The 18,944-nt window shown below is 50.1% G+C and overlaps 1 protein-coding gene across 1 annotated transcript in view; it reads left to right on the forward strand.

The window, feature by feature from the left end:
* The window catches only part of SNX29 (sorting nexin 29), a 551,607-nt gene that overhangs the window by 73,117 nt on the left and 459,546 nt on the right, over window positions 1-18,944 (forward strand). The window contains exons 9-11 of the mRNA XM_079945062.1: window positions 2,860-2,978; window positions 8,997-9,072; window positions 10,788-10,870. Coding sequence (XP_079801188.1) covers window positions 2,860-2,978; window positions 8,997-9,072; window positions 10,788-10,870 — 278 coding nt within the window. The remainder of the gene's footprint in view (window positions 1-2,859; window positions 2,979-8,996; window positions 9,073-10,787; window positions 10,871-18,944) is intronic.

Genomic DNA, 18,944 nt, shown 5'->3' on the forward strand with positions numbered 1-18,944 from the left:
GCCTGCGTGTCCGGAGCCTGTGCTCCGCAACGGGAGAAAAAAAAAAAAAGAACTGGGTGAAAGGCAGCCTTGGGTGAGCGCCCTGCCTGGAAGGCTTGCTCTCAATGTGTCCTCAATGGTTGGAATCTTCCAGACACATAGCAGGCGTTAACTGTGGAATAATGATGAGGTATGGCTGGTGCTAGGGTCATCCTGATAGAGCGCTGGTCATGTCCACAGCCCTTGGGGAAAACAGTTTGACACGATGTCAGGAGCCTTAAAAATGTTTATCCCCCTTGATTTAGTAATTCCACTGCTGGGAAGCTACCCTGAGGACCAGCCTCAGGAAAAAGCTTGCTGCGTCTAGATACCAACATGCTAATTTAGAAAAGCTAAGCAGTGAACCTGACGAAAATGTGCAACCACAGAGGAACAGTTAACCGTGGAATATTTTGTAGTCTAAATCTTAATGTTCCGGATCTGAAACATCTTAAATGACATCTAAAAGTATCTAAGTAGTATGAAGATGAAATTATGAGTTAATATCGAATGAAAAAAGCAAAATATAAAAACCTACATCTAGCTTCATTACAACCTCGTAAAGGAAAGCACGTGAGGAAAGAAAGAAAAAAAAGACACTATGGAAATCGTGTCTACCTCAGTTGTTTTGGGTAATGGGGCTTTGGGTGTATTTTTCCCCCTCCTCTTTATGGCATTTTGTAGGTTTTAAAATAAGTGTCTTACTTTTCTAATGAAAAGCAACACCGGTTCTGTTTCTAAGCCCAACTCTGACCCCGTATTCTGAATTGGTCTCTGCTTTAGGAATCACTTCAGTGTAACTCCTTTTCTAGGTGGAGGCCTTTGGCCACTTTTACTCGGGTCCGAACCTTAGTTGGTGGGACCTGACTTCACTTTGTGCTCTGCATGTGTTGCTGGAAAGTGGCAAGATGTCCCCTTAGAAACAACAGAAAGTCCCACCTGCCTGGAGCTGGTGCAGCGGCCGGGAAAGGCCTGTGGTTTTGCTGCCGTGTCCCGAGGGGCGCCCCTGGCCACCTCTGGGTGTCTGGGAGTCCCCTTGGTTGCCAGCTGCTGGATCAGAGCCCCGGGCGGGCGGTTCTTTACAGATTGTAGAGGCAGAGCCAAGTTCACCCCAGAACCTGGCTCTGCGGCTGGGCACACAGGTCGGGGGCGCTTCCTCTTCTGTGCCGCGTCCTGGGCGTTACCTGCAGGACTAAATGACACAGGTGGCAAAAATCTGTTAGGGTTATTACCTGATGTGTGTCCTGCTCCGTGTCAAACGTGCGACCAAAAGCTCGAGAGTGCTCAAAGGAGAATGTCTACAGACAGGCCTTAAAAGAGGAGTTGACAGGCCTTCCCTGGTGGTGCAGTGGTTGAGAGTCTGCCTGCCGATGCAGGGGACGCGGGTTCGTGCCCCGGTCTGGGAAGGTCCCACATGCCATGGAGCGGCTGGGCCCGTGAGCCATGGCCGCTGAGCCTGTGCGTCCAGAGCCTGTGCTCCGCAACGGGAGAGGGCACAACAGTGAGAGGCCCGCGTACCGCAAAAAAAAAAAAAAAAAAAGAGTAGTTGACAGACTAGCCTGCCGGCCAAATCTGCCCCCAGACGAGAATGGCTGTTACATTTTTTAAAGCGTTGTAAAAAGCAAAAACCAACCAAACAAAAAACCAACAAGGAAGTATACTTATGGCCACAAAGCCTAAAACTGACTATCTGGTCCTTTCCAGAAAAATTTTGTTAATCCCTGCTCTAAATGAAAGAAGAATTATATACATCATGTCAGTGATGGGGCAGTGGCCAGGAGACCTCATTGTAATTGGATCTGGAAGACCTGGGCTGAAGCCTTGATTCTGGCCAAGTGATGAACTTGGACAAGTCGCATGATCTCTTTGAGTTGTCTTCCTACCCCCTCCCTCCCCTCCCTCCCCTTCTCCCTCTCCCTCCCCCTCCTCTTCCTCTTCATCCCTCCCTCCCTCCCTCCCTCCATTAAGTAGGTATGATTATGATCTGCTTTGGTCTTCTTTACAACTGATTTACTACGTGATTTTATAAACTTTCAAGTACTGCACAGATGCTTCCCGGTATTTGTCAGTGGTGCTTGATTGCCCAGAGGCAGATGCTGCAGTGGGCAAATACTTTCTCAAATTTAACTGGACCAGCCTGGCGTTACAAAGACGGCTCAGGTTAGTTTGGTGCTTGGTGGATAAGGTGGCAGTGTAACAGATCATATGAGCCTGGTTAATATTTGAGCTGACCCCCTTTCTTGGAAGGGACCCAGACACCATCCAGTCTGGTTCTGTCCTTTTACTTGTGAGGGTTTGAGAACCAGCGAGGCATAGGGACCCTAGCCCAAGGTCATTTCAGAGCCTGGAGCCCACGGGGCCTCCTCCTGCTTCAGCACCAGAATGTGCTGCCCCCACCTCCCGCCCCCGTGACTCTGGCTCTTCCCTCCGTCCTCACCTCAAACCTCCCTTCTTCAAGGAAGCCTTCCACCACCTTCCCGACCAGCTCCACAGACCTGAGCTGCCATTTCACACCTTCCTGTGGGATTACATGCCTCATGTCTGCTTCCCCCAGTAGACTGTAAGCTCCATGAGGGCAGGATGGACCCTGTTGGCTGGTTCTTTGCCAGCACAGAGTGTGTGCGCACTGCCGGGCAGGTAGGAGGTGCTCAGTAAACACGGGCTGAAGGAGTGAGCACCGGAGGGCTGGCTCCCGACTCCCACCCGGGCCTGCTTCTGTTCTCATCCCCCTCATGGCTTGGCTGGTTCCCAAGAGGGGGTTGTGGAGGCCCATCAGGTGCTGTACCACTCGGGGCCCTTGGGGCTTTCGGCCCTGATGTGTGCTGTGTTCTCCCCCCGCAGGCCGCTAGACGGGGCTGCCTGCCTCTCCCAGATGCACAGCTGGGCTCCACTGCACGTGCTGCATGGCGACGCCGATGTGCTCTTCCCGGTCAGTGGCGTGGGCTCCTACGGCCCTGCAGGTAGGTGTCTCCCGATTCCTCCTTTCCTCCTGTCACAGCTCTGGCTCGAGAAGCAGCAGGAGTGGCTGGGTTACGTCTGCGGGTGGTGGGGTGGGAGAGTGGGAGAGAGAGCACGGAGGCCAGGGCTCAGGGCAGTCGGGGCCTGTTGAGCTCAGGAGCGACAGAGGCTGCTCTCCTTGCTGAGCCTGGGTATTTTGAGGTGCTCTCACCTGAGTGAGTGTTGACAAACCACCAGGGAGCCCTTGGGGCCTGTTTTTCTTCTTGGCGGTGATGTGTTGAACTTGGTCACATGCAAGCTGATCACAGATGGTGACCATTATTTTTGCCTCTTAGGAGAAGGGAGAAGGTCACAGAACCCGTAGCTCTAAAGGTCCTTGTGCTCTTTGCAGCCAAGTGCTTGGGGGTCAGGGAGTAGCTTGCTTAAAAGTGGCTAAGCATTTCTGACCTGTTCCTTGTGGTCGAGCAGGCTTGCCTGTGGTTCGTGATTGTTTTCTTTAGCTAGAGCAGGTCACGGTGGGGGGTATTGGGGGGGTGGGCGGTGAGGCTGGGAGCATGGATGAGCCCGGCTCCCCTGGTGGGGTAGGTGTTTGCAGCGCCTGGCGCAGTGAAGTGCTTGGTCGCCGTCACTGCCTCACAGCACCAGCGTGTCACGGAGGCCTCGGCCCCCTTGTGTAGGTGCCCTTCTCACCCTCCTAGGCCCAGGTTTAGGGAACCGTGGGCCGGGGCCCACCGACTGCCCAGGAAGCTGTTGACATTCTGAACCGGATGATAGACCGTTGTTGTGTCACTGTGTCAGGAACAGAAACCCACTCAAACTAGCTGTGGCACGAGGCAGGGCGGGCACGCTGACTGGCGCAGTCTTGGGGCAGGTGGTCAGCTCAGGCCCAGTTCTAGAAGTTGCTGAGGGAGGCACGTGCCCACCCTGTGAGGCAATGTTCCCGGTGTAAATTGAGGCTAATGAGAGTGCGGCTAAGTGACTTACGTCCGCCAGGCTGTTCTCTTCTGGAAAGTATGGATGGCGGTGATGACAGTCCTTGAAGTGAGTCCAGGACTGTCAGGTGATGGATCTGGGTTAGCTCATCCACTCGTGACCACAGCCCGCGAGGGAAGGGCTGGTTATTGTTACACCTCCTCCTTCTGAGACTTGTGGCAACGGTTCCCTGAGTTAATCTGGGACAAGGTGCCGGGCACATGTGAAGTCCCCAGGCAGGCTTCCTGCAGGCATTGCACTAGTGAGGTCGCCTTGCGGGCGCCCGTGGGCTGGAAGCTGGGACTTTGGGATGGAGGGATTCCGGGCCCGGCGAGGTCCTGCTGTCATTCTGGTTCTGTGCTCCACGCTTCCTTGTGGGGATCTGCCCCCACCTCCTCTCCCTCCGGGTCTGTCTCTGCTCCCTCATCATTCTCCGCCCTCTTGTTTGGCCTCTTTGGCTGAGGTGCCAACACTACTGCCTCGGCTGTGTCCTTCCATACCAACTAGAGCTTCTGTCCAGGTGTTGATTGAAACCCCAGAGAGGGACGGTCCGGTGGGCCTAGCTGGTGTCTGCAGGCCAGGCCGGCCCCTGCAGCTGCTTCCGTTCGGGTGACCAGCCTTGGTCTGAGCCACTGCGCGTTGGAGGTCTGGCCACCTCGCCCTTGCCCGTTCAGCAGCAGTGCAGACGCGAGCAGAATGTCTGAGAAGGCGGGGGGTGGGGTGGTGGCTGGCAGAGAGTAGGTGGTCCCACGTTCGTCTGTGGGACCGCTGGAGGCTTTCCAGTGCTTGTTCGGGCATCTGAGTCGGGGTCCGGTTCCCCGTTCCCCTTGCCCTGCTCCCCACGGGCGGCCTTTTGTTTGGGTCATGAGCTGTCGCTCGTTGCCGCGTCAGGCTGCTCCTGGGGCTTGGCGGTGTGCCCTTCGCATCAGGGGTTTAGTCACGGAACGCAGCATTCTGGCCGGCCTCCAGGATCCTCGCCAGGAGCCACCCCTCCCCCTGCAGATTTCCCACCGTCCCTCCTCGGGCCGTCAGCCTCGCAGACCCAGAGGCTCACCTAGTCACTGTGATGGGAGCCCAGCTCCAGCTGGTCTCGACTGTCCTCACCAGAGGCGCTGCATGTGGGCTGGTCTGCCAGCTTTTAAACTTACTGTTAACAAAGCTGCCAGGAGTCATGGAAGCTTGTGACCGCCTGAGGGGCAAACTCATCATGGTGAGAACACTGCACGGGAAGGCGCGTTATTCTAGGGCTGCCGGAAGATACTAGAATCAGCTGGGGGAAGCCGTGTCCTGGCTGGAGTGCCGAAGCGCATCGAGTCCCTCCTGGCCTGACGCCCCATGTCCGTGGAGGTGTGCGGGCTGGTGGTGCTGAGGCTGGCCTGGCTGCCGGCCCGGCCTCTCCACGGGCAACCCTGGGCGTGCACGGCCAGATTTCTCCCCAAGATTCCTTCTCTTTCACTCCATTTGACTAGTGTCCCTTCTGATTGACACTTGCCTACTTTAGTGACGTTCAGATCTCCTTTCTCTTTCTGGCCTGGGAGTCATTTCATGTCTTTACCTTGGGGGTTATTTAGAGAAAGAGGGAGGGGATAAAAAAAAGGGAGAGAGGCCTGTGGCGGGGAAGTTTGGATGTTTTAGTAGCTAAGTCTGGGGAGGGAGAAGGCGGCAGAGAAGGGGACCCTGAACACAGGATCATTATCCTTCTGAACCTTGGGAGAGGCGCCTCTGTGGTTTGGGGGGCCATGCCTTGGGCTGCATTTTTGGGGTTAGGGAGGGGCTCAGAGAAGGGAGACACCAGCCCAGGGTCACCGAGACCCTGACAGGCAGATGGAGGATTAGATCCAGTCATTCCTCCGGGCATGTCATTACCTAGAGCAGAGCAAAGCACGTTTACCAACATCTGTTTGAAGCTGCCAGGGAGAAAAAGTCCCCGAAGTTTCTTTCAACTGAGAATCATAAATTGAGGGGGACAGAACACCCATTCCTGCTGACTATGTACGTGGAGGTGTTACTGCTCCTTGCTGAGGGCCTGTGCTTGGAGTTGGGTTTTGGCAAATGCGGAGCTGGTTCACTGGACAGCTTGGGTCCTCGGCCCCTTCCTCTCCCCATCAGGTCCAATGTTCCCCGACTTCTCCCAGTCCTGCCATTGGGTCTGGGGTTGGGGCGCTGCCAGGCTTTGGGGGATCTAAAGGCGAGTCCCCTGGGAGTGCCACAGGCAGGGAGGGGACAGCGACATCATTTTAATCCTCCGACGTAGAGGAGGAGGAATGAATGGTCGAAGTGTCCTCTGAATGCTTCCACCACCCTCTTCTAACTCATCCTTCTCTCACTGGGCTCGTACAAAATAGCCTCTCAACAGCTCTCTATCCCTGTCTGCCATCCATCCATCCTTCTTTCAGCAGCCAGAGTGATTTTTTAGAATGTACATCAGATTGCCTCATTCTCCTGCTCCAAATCCGGAACCCTCACTGTGCCCACCCGGCCCCCACTCACCCCGCAGCCTCACCTCCTCCCGTTTCCCCTCTGCCTGCTGCCCTGGCCATACCAGCCAGCTTTCACTTCCTCCTCCCCTCGAGCTCCTCCTGCCTTTAGGCTGCGGCCCAAGGGCTGCTGCGTTAGAGAACACCGTGGCCCGGCCGCCCACCACACCGCACGCGGCGCGGGCCTTGGTTTCACTCTATTGTAACCCTAGGTGTCTCCACTTCTCCGACCTCGGTGTACCACCTGAAATTGTGTATTTGTGTAATTACCTGATAACGCCTGTCCCCAAACCCCTACCTGCACTAGCCTTTGAGGTACGTGAGGGCAGGACCATGTCTGTTTTGCTTCCAGTGTGACCCTGACCCTAGTCAGAGCCAGGCCCGCAGCTGGGATTCAGGGGAGCACATCAGTGCCGGGGTGGGGTGTGGGCATGCTGAAGGGAGTGGACGTCTGGCAGTTGGAAAAATGACGTCTGGCTGGGGGCAGAGGAAGAGGGGCCTCGACAGTGTCTGCGATCGCTCTGTGGCCCCAGTGCATCAGGCCCGCTGCAGCTGGCACAGGGTCAGGGTCGTGTATTATGACGGGAAATCCACTTGGGCCGGGTAGGCGTGGTGTCCGGAATCCTGGTGGGTGATGCTGGTCTTTACTCCACCCGTGGATTTGCGTTGTGTAGTTGGAGTCCTGTCTTTGCTTCAGGGAGTGGAATCTGACGGCTGTGTGTGAGTTAGATTGGAGGCTGAAGCAGAGCTGAGGGGACCTGCTGCAGAAGAGCCCAGGGAGGGCCTGGAGCCCTCGAACTGGGGGGCGGGGGAAGTGGCTGGAGAGCAGGGAGTGGGAGGTGACTGGGTGGGACTGCCTGGTCTTGGGCACCGACCAGCTCTGGGATGGGAGGGAGGGTGGTACCACCATCTTCTGAGGTGGGAGCGGTTTTGAAGGTCATGATCAGTTGGGGGGCCAGTACGGTATCCCAGTAGAGCTTTCTGGCGGGCGGTTATAAACGTGGGTTTAGTTATTGAAGATTGAGGGCCTAGCCAGAGATGAGGGCTCGAGAGCTGTCACCTTCACGGAGCCGAGAGCTGGAGCCAGGACCTTTGCTGGGTTTGCCAAGGGCGTCAGAGGCCACGGAGCCGTGATCCAGCGACACCTTCACGCAGGAATCAGAGAAAGAGACAGTGAGGGGAGGAGGACCACTGTGTTCTGAAGGCTGAGAGCAGAGAGCTCCTAGGAGGACGAGGGGAGGGGTCTTGGTTTCAGGGCGAGCTGATACCAGCCCCCGCTCACTGCACGCTCTCACCGAAATGTATGTGTAATAAAATGTGAAATTAAATTATGTGGCGGGCGTTATTAAAATGTATGAAAAGGGGGCGTATATGTATACGTATAGCTGATTCACTTTGCTGTGCAGTATAAACTAACACAATGTTGTAAAACAACTCTACTCCAGTAAAAAAAAAGCATGGTTGGCACCAGTGTCAGCCCATTTCAGAGAGGAGGCAGCCGAGTCACAAAGAGGCTGGGTAACTTGCTGGATTGAAGTTGGGGAGCAAGGACTTGAACCCAGGCCAGTGGGCGGAGCCTGTACCCTGACCTCACCACGATGCTGGGGAGCGAGAAATAGGAGGCAGAGAGGTGGACACTTTCTCTTCCCTCTGTGAACTTCTTAAAAGAGGTAGCAGTGAGTGGAATAGTTTGGTGGGGACAGCGGGGTAGAAGGAAAGGTGAGAAAACCCCTTAAGGTTCCCTTAGGTCAACCTCTTAAGAGCTGGGGAATCTTGAGCAGGACCAGACCAGGTGTAAGCAGAGGAGGAGGTCACACGACAGATGACTTAGGGCAACGAGACGTGCGTCCTTCCGTGACTTGAACAGCAGCTAATGCACCTATGAAAGTCTTTAGTGCCTCTTGCCTGTTGTTTCTAGAGATGACATAACGGCCTCACTTCTTCCAAATGCCTTTCCCACTTGATGCAGGGCAAGTGGCGCTGTAGAAAGCAGCAGTCAGTGGGCTGTGCTGCCCTCGTGTGTCCATCTTCAGACACTGCAGGTGGGAGCGGATCTAGCAGCTCATTTATTATTCCCTGGTTCTGAGGTTGGCTCTGGATATGGACTTCATGCATAATTCCAGGTGGCTCCAGATCAAAGAGGTTAATAAATATGTCATGGGATGTAACGTACAGCGTAGGGAATATAGTCCATAATATTGTAATAACTTTGTCGGTGACAGATAAGACTACATTTATCCTGGTGATTAATTTGTAGTGTATATAAATGTTGAATCACTATGCTATACACCTGAAACGGATATTGTTGTATGTCAGCTATACTCAGTGAAAAAAAAAAGGTTAAGTGGGAAAATAGGGCCTCCGGTCAGGGACTGATACCAAGTCTGAGATTACGGCCCAAAGAGATGAAACAGGGAGCAGATGAAAATCCAGTGTGCCAGACGGGTAAACATTTGTAAGTAAACTGATTTAGCAGGTGAGCCAGTGTCTGCACTGTGTCCTTGTCTCATGGGGAAAATGAAACGAGAACAGAACCCTGACTTTCTCTCTGTGGTTGCTGTGTGTGCGCAGATACCCCCCTCGGGAGCCTGGAGAACGGGACAGGACCCGATGACCACGTCCTTCCAGAGCCTGGACCTCGGTACAGGTGAGTATTCAGACCCCAAGCTGCCTCTGGGGTTGAACTGTCCTCTTTACAACTCTGCCTTCTATTCTTTTTTAAAGATGGGTGGGCGCCTGCTGGGACTGAAGGGCAAGGCCTCACTTCACGTTAATTTAGTTTAGGTTTGGTCTAACGTCCCAGAGTGCGAAGTGCCCAGGGCTCTCAGGCCCGAGACTTGGTATGTGTCAACTTTCACTTGCATACCACGTTTACTTTTTCCACTTTGGGAACCATATCTGGGTACCTCTACCATCACAATTTGCTTGATTTTACTATTTGATAATGATAACAATATTACAATTTATAATTGTAATATTACATAATATTTAAGCCACTTTGATATTATGTATCTGTGAAGTGCTTAGTCTGCCATTCAGTAGCAAGCACCACGTTGGTTTTCTTTTTTTCCACATGAAAGTATCTCAAGGGAAAGCTGAGTTGTCCAGAGTCACTGGACATTTGGTGGCAGAGCTGAGGTGGACACTGAGGGCTCCCTGACGCCACCGCGATCCTTGTTCCTCTTACAGCTTTTTCCTTCTTCTCTCCATGGGTTTAAATTGGTGTCCCCAGGGTGTAGCATCTGCATTTTCAACCTTGGCTCCAGAGTGGGGTCATTGTTTACCTCCACCCATGCTTGGTGTTCCGGTCTTGCCCTGTGCTCTGAGAATGGCACTCCCTGTAGGAGGCTCGTCCGGATTAGTACGATACCAGGAAGGGTTGGTGTCGCCAGATGCATCCAGGACGCTGAGTCCTTTCTGCTGTTTATTTTAGAAAATTTGGAAAATGCAGCAGTACAGGAAACTACATCACTCTTAACCCCACCTCCATTTCATCGGTGATGTTTTTGGTCCTTTTCCTCCTGGTGTGTGGGTGTGGCTGTGGTAACCGGATTATGGTCTTGCCATTTTCATGACAGATGTGAAGTGCTGTTTTTCCACGTTGCAAATTCTTTGTAACTACACAGTCAACTCTCGTTATTTGTGGTGGTCGTGTTCTGTCAAGGTGGAACCATTGCTCCTAGGTTCCTGGGAGTGTCTGGTCACAACATTTTTGTCAACAGATCAACAGATCTGTCAACAGATCAGTACATACCTATGTTTTATGCCAGTTCCTGTTTAAAGACACCTTATTTAACGTATGTTGTTGATGCACTTACAGTGAACTCGAGGCCAACAGCCCTATCCTTAGGCCTGAACAAGGGCCACCTCACATGTGTATTTTCTCCTCAGGCACTTCGCAGTCTTGCGTTCAGGAACACCAGGCAGCACTTCAGCACTAGCTTGGGGCCATTTTAGATGCAAAATCAGCAACAAAAAGCACAAGAATGTGAACAATGTGGTGCTGAATAGCTCGCCAGAAGGACAGAACGATAGTTGAAAGAAGGCAGAGCTTGCCTTGTTTGGCCTGAGGTGGGAGCACGCACGTCCATGACTCAGCCTTTTGACCGCTCTGTGCGTGTTCACGGGTGACCATGTTATACCTGAGAGCTGGGAGTTTTGGGGTTACAAATAAACTGCAGGGAGTAGGCGAATTTGCAGCTGTGGAACCCACAAATGAGGACCGACTATAATTTCAAAGGGCATCCTTCCCTTCCTTCTAGTTCGTAAACCTGAACAAGCGTAATGCCTGCTGGTTTTTGAATGGTGAGGAGGTGTGTTTTAAGTGGCCGACTATAACTTCTCTCTGCCTGCCTTTCCCAGTGTGGAAGCCAGTCCTCCAGGCCAAGGAAGTCCTCTGAGCAGCCTGTTACCTTCTGCCTCGGTGCCAGAGTCCATGACAATTAGTAAGTACTTTCTGAGCAGCTTCTGCCGATGCCAGGATGACTCTTAGGCCTGCACATCGAGGCAGTGCCTTTGTGCTTGCTCCTGTGTGACCGTGGACTTCACAGAGTGTGGGATGAAGTCAGGTGTGTGTGTGCCTGGTCGTGGACTTGGAGTGTGGTGCGTGGTCGTAAACTCCCTGAGCTGTAAAACTTGATACTTGGGTGTGTGAATGCTCTAAAGGACGTGCTTCAGAGGTGGAGCAGGATTGAGGCAGAGGGAAACTTCTGTCGTTCACGGTTTCCGGGTTTGTCTCCTGCAAGGCCGTCAGCTACAGAGGAACTTTCTAGTTGGGTTTCCTTTGTAGCTCTGGAGGAATCACTTTTGTAGGTAAGGGAGAGAGTGTCTCTCAAAGATGAATGAAGGTTGCTAATGATCAGGTTCAAACTGTTTGCAACCTCACCACTCAGTAAAAGTATTAGCGATACAGCAATTACGGTTAGGTTTGAGTGGCTTTATGTAATAAAGAATGAACCAGCAAACTGTGGCTTAATGTGATAGGAATTCATCGCTCTGTCCAGAGGTAGGAAGGCTGGGCCGGTATGTAGCTCCATGGTCATTGGAGACCAGGGCTCCTTCTATCTTGCCTCATAGTCCAAAATGGCTGTTTTAGCTCCAGCCATCCCATTCTCATCCCAGGTACCAGGAAGGAGGAGGGGGCAAAGGAGAGACTTCTTCCATTTCCACAGGTAGGATTCAGGGGTCTGAACTTGCACAGGGGAAGAAATGATGACTTTTTTCTCTAACCTCTGACTGAAATTTAGTATTTATTTTTTATTGTTTTACTTGATTTTTCAATTGAAGTGTAGTTGTTTACAATATTATTAGTTTCAGGTGTACAACATAGTGATTCAAAATTTTCATAGATTATACTTCATATAAGTTATTGTAATACATTGGCTGTAGTCTCTGTGCTGTACAATATGTCCTTGTAGTTTATTTTACCCATAGAAGTTTGTACCGCTTACCCCTCCCCCCATCTTGCCCCTCCCCCTTTCCTCTCCCCACTGGTAACCACTAGTTTGTTCTCTGTATCTATGTCTGTTTCTGTTTTGTTATATTAATTTGTTTGTTTTATTTTTAAGATTCCACATATAAGTGATATCATACAGTATTTGTCTTTTTCTGTCTGACTTATTTCACTAAGCATAGTACCCTCCAGGTCCACCTGTGTTGCTGCAATGGCAAAATTTCGTTCTTTTTTATGGCTGAGTAATATTCCATTGTGTGTGTGTGTGTGTGTGTGTGTGTGTGTGTGTGTGTGTGTGTGTATACCACATCTTCTTTATCCACTTATCTGTCCATGAACAGTTAGGTCGCATTTTCTTTAATTATGAAAGTAGCAGCAAACCATAGGAATCTTAGTAGCCTTGGCAAAATGGGTGACTTGGTCAGATAGAAGTCACAGGCACCTGTAACAACAGTGATATGGAAAAATCTCACAATGTCATTTCTGCTTGAAAATACAGTAGTTTTTTAATGTGATAAAAAATCCTGTATATTAGTGTGTCACTTTTCCTTTTTACATTTTAATAATTCTATTTCAATTTAATCAGTTTCCTTTGTAATCTTGGGTGTTTTATTTTATGTATTTTAAAACATTTTTCTGAGTAGAGGCCCATGGGCTTCATCACCAGACTGCGGAATGGGTCTGTGACACAAAAAAGATAAACTTCTCCCCTCCCCCAAGCTGTAAGGACCCTTCCTAGAAGGTGCACACAGGTTCCTACTTGTGTGGCCAACAGCCATCCCGAGGCCTCCCCTGGCTGCTAAGGAGGCAGTGTGTCCTATCCGTCCACCTGCCCACCCCCAGCCAAAAAAAAAACCACCCATGGCTAAGGAAGGAAGAGGGCTTCGGGGGGCAACCAGCATTCTGATTCAAGGGTGAGGAAGGAAATGAGTAGGCGCTGTGAGGTTGGGGTGTGGGGATTGGGTGGTCTCACTGCGTAACCAAGGCATGTGGTTTACGCTGGTACCTCTCAGCCTCGGGTTGAGCTGAGCAGATATTTCTGTATCTGCCAGTGTGTGGGACACACGGGCCAGAAGAGCGCTAAGGTCACTGGTTTTCAAATTTCAGTTATTTTTTTACCTCTGTACTATTACCTACCCTGCCATTTTTTAAGAATGGGTGCCCCTAAAAACCTGAATGCCTTTATTTAAAAATGGACTTTTATATGCTTACTGTGAACGGAGAGCCACTCTTAGTTGACCTAAATAGCAGGGAACTGTGAAAGTAAAGACAAGAAAAGGCGCCAGTGTTAGTAATTCGGCCTGGATGTGGTTGCCTGTCTAAGCATGAGAAGATATCAGTGCTAATCCGCTCAGGTGTTTTCCTGCCATCATCGGAAGGAGTGGGAAGGGAAGAGGAATTCTCTCTGCGGCGCACAGTTAGTTGATGCCTTGTCCTTCTAGCACCTGCAGTGCTGCCTCTTCACGTGGGTCACACCTTGACCTAGAGGGGTGAGACTTTACCCTGGCCCTGAAGTGCATCTACTCTAAAGACCCCGAAATCGAGGATGTGGAGGCCAGGCTTCATGGGCACCTCATCCTAGGCACCACTTGTAGGGATACAGGCATCTCCACACCGCCACTTCCCCCCACCCTGTGGTACCTAGCACTGTGCTTCCGCATAGGTCTCCTGCACCCTGGCATGAGGTCCCGCCATCTCAGACACAATTCTCTTTGTCAGCTGCTCTTGGGGTCGACAGAGATCGTGGTCTGTAGGTCTCCCTCAGCCATCTTCTGACCTTGAGGAGGGTGCTGGCCCTGCTTGTGTGTTTTCACTAAGGACATGCCTCTGAGCACACTGGAGTGATGTTGATGGCAAGGATTTAGACTGTTTTTCTTGTTTTTAGTCGTACACTTTTCTAAAAATGTAAATCCGGTGTTCTTATTTGGTATCTTGGCAAACAGAGGCATACCCAGATTCTACAACCTGCATCTCTGAAGAAAAATGTCACTACATCCACATTTTGACCCTCGACACCCTGTAGCGGTGTGGTTTGTGGGTGATAAGTGTGTATGGCGGGAGGGGATTCTGTTTTCTGCGGTGGCTGTAAATTTCAGGGAACCTTCAGGGGACAGCACTGTTGTCTGTCCTGTGGGTGTTCCAGACGAGAGATCAGAATCCTGAGAAATTTTGAGCAGTGGGTGGTTTTGACTTGTACCCTCCCCATCCTGCCCCTGCCTCCTGTGTCATCGCAAAAAAATAAGAAGAGCGAGTCTGTCTGGGTATCCAGGGTGTGCTCCTTTGCTAGGGTTGTTGTAACAAAATACCACAGACTGGTGGCTTAGACAACAGGAATTTATTTCTCATAGTTCCGGAGGCTGGAAGTCCCCCAAGATCAAGGCGCCGGCAGTCTTGGTTTCTGGCGAGGCCTCTCTCCCTGGCTTGATGACCTTCTCTCTGTGAGCAAGCATCCCTGGTGTCTCTTCCTCTTATAAGGATGCTTTAATTACCTCTTTAAAGGTCCTACCTCCAAATACGGTCAAAACATATGAATTTGGGAGGGATGCAATTCAGTCCATAACAGCGGGTGTCCCAGGAGTGGTGTCCCAAGAGATCTCCAAGTTCAGGATGAGAATTGCATCCCAGCATGTGAAGCATCTAGGATTGCACTGCAGAGGAGATGCCCGACTCTCAAACCCCAGAAGAGCTTGGCAGAGGAACCCCAACTCTGTTCCCTGGAGCAGAGAGTGTTTCCCTCATGTCCCACCAAGTGGATCCCGGCCTGCACTGAATAATCGGGCCAGGTGGCTGTCTCGGCCCTGTCATCGAGCTGGAGCTTGTGTACTTAACCCTTGGTGCTGCGGGTAATTGACAAGTCCTCTGCCAAGCAGCCTTCCCGCCTTGCATGTCTCTGAAACGGCAAGGGGTTTTGTCCCAGGCTTTTGGGGCATATATTATTGTTATTTAGTGCCCAAGAGAAGATGTGTGATCCCACCCCCATTACTGCTCTCTCTTCAGGCTCTTTGGTACTTAGGAAAACACAAAAGCCTGTTATGAAAAACTAGTTATTGAGGGGAGTAGTAAAGACAGTTACGAGTAAACCCAGACACCCGTAATTCTGCCTCAGGGGTCCTTTCCATTCCTGCAGGTGAATTTGCGATCCTGGATTTGGGGCGTGCAGAATTGTAGCTGGTTGGAATACAGCATGCCTGTTGCTTTAGGAGGACATGCTCTGAAACCAGGCTGCCCAGGTTCAAGTTCTTAAACCTCCCAGGCTCTTGTTTCCTTGTCTAAACATAAGGATTCGATGAATACTTGTCTCGTATGGTCTGGTCGTTGTGAAGGTTAACCGTGCTGTGCTTAGAGAAGTACTTAGATCACAGAGTTAAGAGCCATGAATGTTAGCTGTTGTGGATGTGCTTATTTTGTATTCAGCTCTTAACGTATATCACAGTTGCCCTTTTTTCCCTCATCTCCCCGTTGTCCTGTTGAATGTGTTGACTGAAGAAAAACGCACAACCTAAAAGTTGTGAGTTGTTTTATTCGGATATGTTACTGAGGACTCTAGCCCAGGACGCAGCCTCTCAGGTCGCTCCGAGAAACTGCTCAGAAGGGGTAAGGGAGGAGTCAGGATATATAGGAGTTTTCTGCTGGAAAAAAAAGCATGTAGTTGAACATCAGGAGACTACTGCTAATCGCAAGAACCAAACATCTTAAGTTAATGATTCTAGTGCTTTTCTATGCATGGGAAGATGCAAGCGTCTGGGCTCCTTGAAATGATCCCTTAGATATGCATCTTATCTAGGGCCAGTATCCAAAGCACAGAATTCTTCCTGTTTTCCTCCATCCTGGATTGTCCTCAGGGTAGCATTCCACTGCAGGGTCGGCTGCAGTTGCCAATGGCTTGACCCTTGTAGAACTAGAGTGGCGGGCAGCAGTCTCTGTTCACAGAGGGCTGCATAATATTCCATCACTTGATTTATTACGATTTGCTAGGTTATTTTTTGGGAGGATCACCAGCCAGAGTGTTTTTCTCCCCAGTGAGTTTCTTCATTCATTGTAAGGAAGAATTGAAGAGTGCTATTAGTAAGTGCACTCTAAGAATATTGGCTATTATTTTTTTCTGCTTAAGCGTTCCTTTGTGGTAAATTTGTGGGATAGGAGGGCAAGGTTGGGCCATATTTATGGGCTAGTTCTCAATAGCCACTTGTGTTCTGAGTTAGTGTGTTGCCAGGAGTATGACAGCTGCATTTCTTTACCCTCTGCCAACGCTAGGTGCTAACATGGTAATGCATTTTTTCTACTTGGAAAATTATCCTTTGTGGTTGGGTGGCTTTGCATTCCCTCCAGGGCAGCCTCTCTTCCCGCTTTTGTTTAACATTTGTATCCCCGGTGTGAGTTGTTGGCTTGGGGCGTGGTCCCCCGTTGGGTGTTCTGCCTGACTTGGGAGGGCAAAGGAGAAAAGGGGGGATGGGACTCCAACAGTCCATCCTGGCTGCTCTTGGAGCTGGGGGCTCGGGGAGGAGGTCGAAAGGAGGGGCCAACAGTCATATTGTGTAAGAATGTGACCTAGTTAAATAATAACATGCTTTAGTAGATCTACGGTGTGCCAAGCATTGTGCCTAAGCGTTTAAAATGCTGTTTTCTCATTTAATCCCCCAGCAGCCTCCTGCAGATAACATCACTCTTCTTGTTTAAGAAAACAGGCTGAGTGAGGTTAAATAACTTGTCGAGGCCTTACAGCTAGGATATCATTCAATTTATTGAGCATCTACTGTGTGCAGGGTGTGGTTGCTAGGACGAGTAAGTGGTGAAGCTGGTGATGGACCCAGGCTTCCTGACTCCCAAGTCCAGATGACCTAAAGAGTGTTCTACCATCACCCAGCCAGGGCATGCAGTGCTGCCAGTAATGCGGTGGGCATCTAGGTCTGAGAGCCTTAAATTATTTTCATCATTATTTTTTTAATAGAGCAAGGGATTCCTGGGTGAGGACACTAGGTTTTTAGGATGAGCATACCAGACTTGTTTATTTTCAGGGGCACTTTTCACTCTGAGTACTGGAGTCTGAATGTGTCCCCTCCCCAAGTTTATATTTTGAAATCCTAATGTCCAATGTGATGATATTAAGAGATGGGGGCCTTTGAGGTGTGATTAGGTCCCGAGGGCAGAACCCTCACAAAAGAGGTGCCAGAGAGCTCCCTTGTCCCCTTCTGCCGTGTGAGGACACAGCGAGGAGTCCGCAGCCCTCACCTGACCACGCTGGCGCTCTGACCTCCCTCTGCCGGCCTCCGGAAACCGTGAGCAACACATTCCTGTTGTTTGTAAGCCACCCGGTCTGCTGTGTTTTGTTACTGCAGCCCGAGTGGACTGAGACACTGAGGGTTAGTGGGGCCGTGACGCTGGGACTGCTGACCTCTCATCCATTACCAGCCACTCTTTGCAAGTTGCTGCTTCTCCGCCTTCCAGTTCACCCCTTTCCACTAACACCCCAGACGCCCCAGGTGACAACTAAGTTGTCCAGGTTATTGTGCCACCTAGTGGATGGTCCAGGAACTAGCCCTGTAGTTTCTCTTCCCCATCACCACCTTTTCCTCCTCAGAACACATGACCTTTGCAACTCTTGGTGTGCTTCTCCTTGTAGATGGTTTAGGGAATTTCACTAGAGGTTATCATTTTCACATCTACCTGAAATAATAAATGGTGATGATTGTTATTCAAATCCTTTAAACTCCCTTTCCCTTTCTTATTTCTCCACCTTTATCTCAAAAATCTTTGTCTCTCTTTTATGGGATCAAAAATATGACCTTATTTTATTTTATTTTTTTAAAGAAGATGTTGGGGGTAGGAGTTAATTAATTAATTTTTAAATTTTTAATTATTTTTTATTTTTTTATTTTGGCTGTGTTGGGTCTTCGTTTCTGTGCGAGGGCTTTGTCTAGTTGTGGCAAGCGGGGGCCACTCTTCATCGCGGTGCACGGGCCCCTCACTATCGCGGCCTCTCTTGTTGCGGAGCACAGGCTCCAGACGCGCAGGCTCGGTAGCTGTGGCTCATGGGCCTAGTTGCTCTGTGGCATGTGGGATTCTCCCAGACCAGGGCTTGAACCCGTGTTCCCTGCATTAGCAGGTAGATTCTCAACCACTGCGCCACCAGGGAAGCCCAATATGACCTTATTTTTAATGGGTACATAGAAAAGCAGTTTGCCTAATATACTGAAATGGAAGCAAAAGAAAGTCGTGTACTTTTGAAGTGAAATTAGACACAAGAAATCCGTGTTGTCAACCTCTAATGCCTTTAAAAATACCCAGCAGGCCTTCTCATACCATCTTGGAATTGGCACAGAATAGCTTTCCACCTTGTCATCATTTGCTGTTTAAGATGACTTACTCAAGACACCAAATTTTATCATGAATAAAATTCCATTTTCTATTTTGCAGTTCCATTCAACTTTTGGCATTCTTTTAAACTCAATTTGTGGTAACAATGTTTCAACAGAGTTTTGGATTAAATAGTCCTAGGGTCCTAATCTGGGGTCCAGGAGGGTGCAGATGGGGGTCGTGGGCAAGAGAGAAGCTATGTGAGCTGTCGTGATGGAGACTGACCCAGACCCAGAGCCATGAGTCTTTTGGAATAACAGGTGTCTCTGCTTTTGGCCGGGAGTGCTTTAGTCTGTGTGATAACAAGCAGAATAGCTAATACTGAGGACTCATAGGCAAATGTGGTTCATGGGGATGGCATAGGAGGGGCTCTTGGTGGTCAGTAATAATTATGATAATGATTAATACTCATTAAATGATATCACCACAGTCTATGCCATAAACATATCCATCACCTCCCAAAGATTCCTCCCACTCTATTGATCAATTGATTGAATGATTAAGAACACTTAACACCTGATCTGCCCTCGTAGCAAATTTTTGGGGAGTGCTTGTCCTGACGAAGAAAAAAGTGCACTTTCTTTCTTTTTATCCTTTTTTTCTCTTTCTTTCTTTCCCTTTCTTTCCTTCCTTCTCTCTCTTTCTTTCTCTGTTAGTTTTTTTTTTTTTTTTTTTTTTGCGGTACGTGGGCCTCTCACTGCCGTGGCCTCTCC

The sequence above is a fragment of the Stenella coeruleoalba genome (assembly GCF_951394435.1).
Source record: "Stenella coeruleoalba genome assembly, chromosome: 15".
NCBI lineage: Eukaryota > Metazoa > Chordata > Mammalia > Artiodactyla > Delphinidae > Stenella > Stenella coeruleoalba.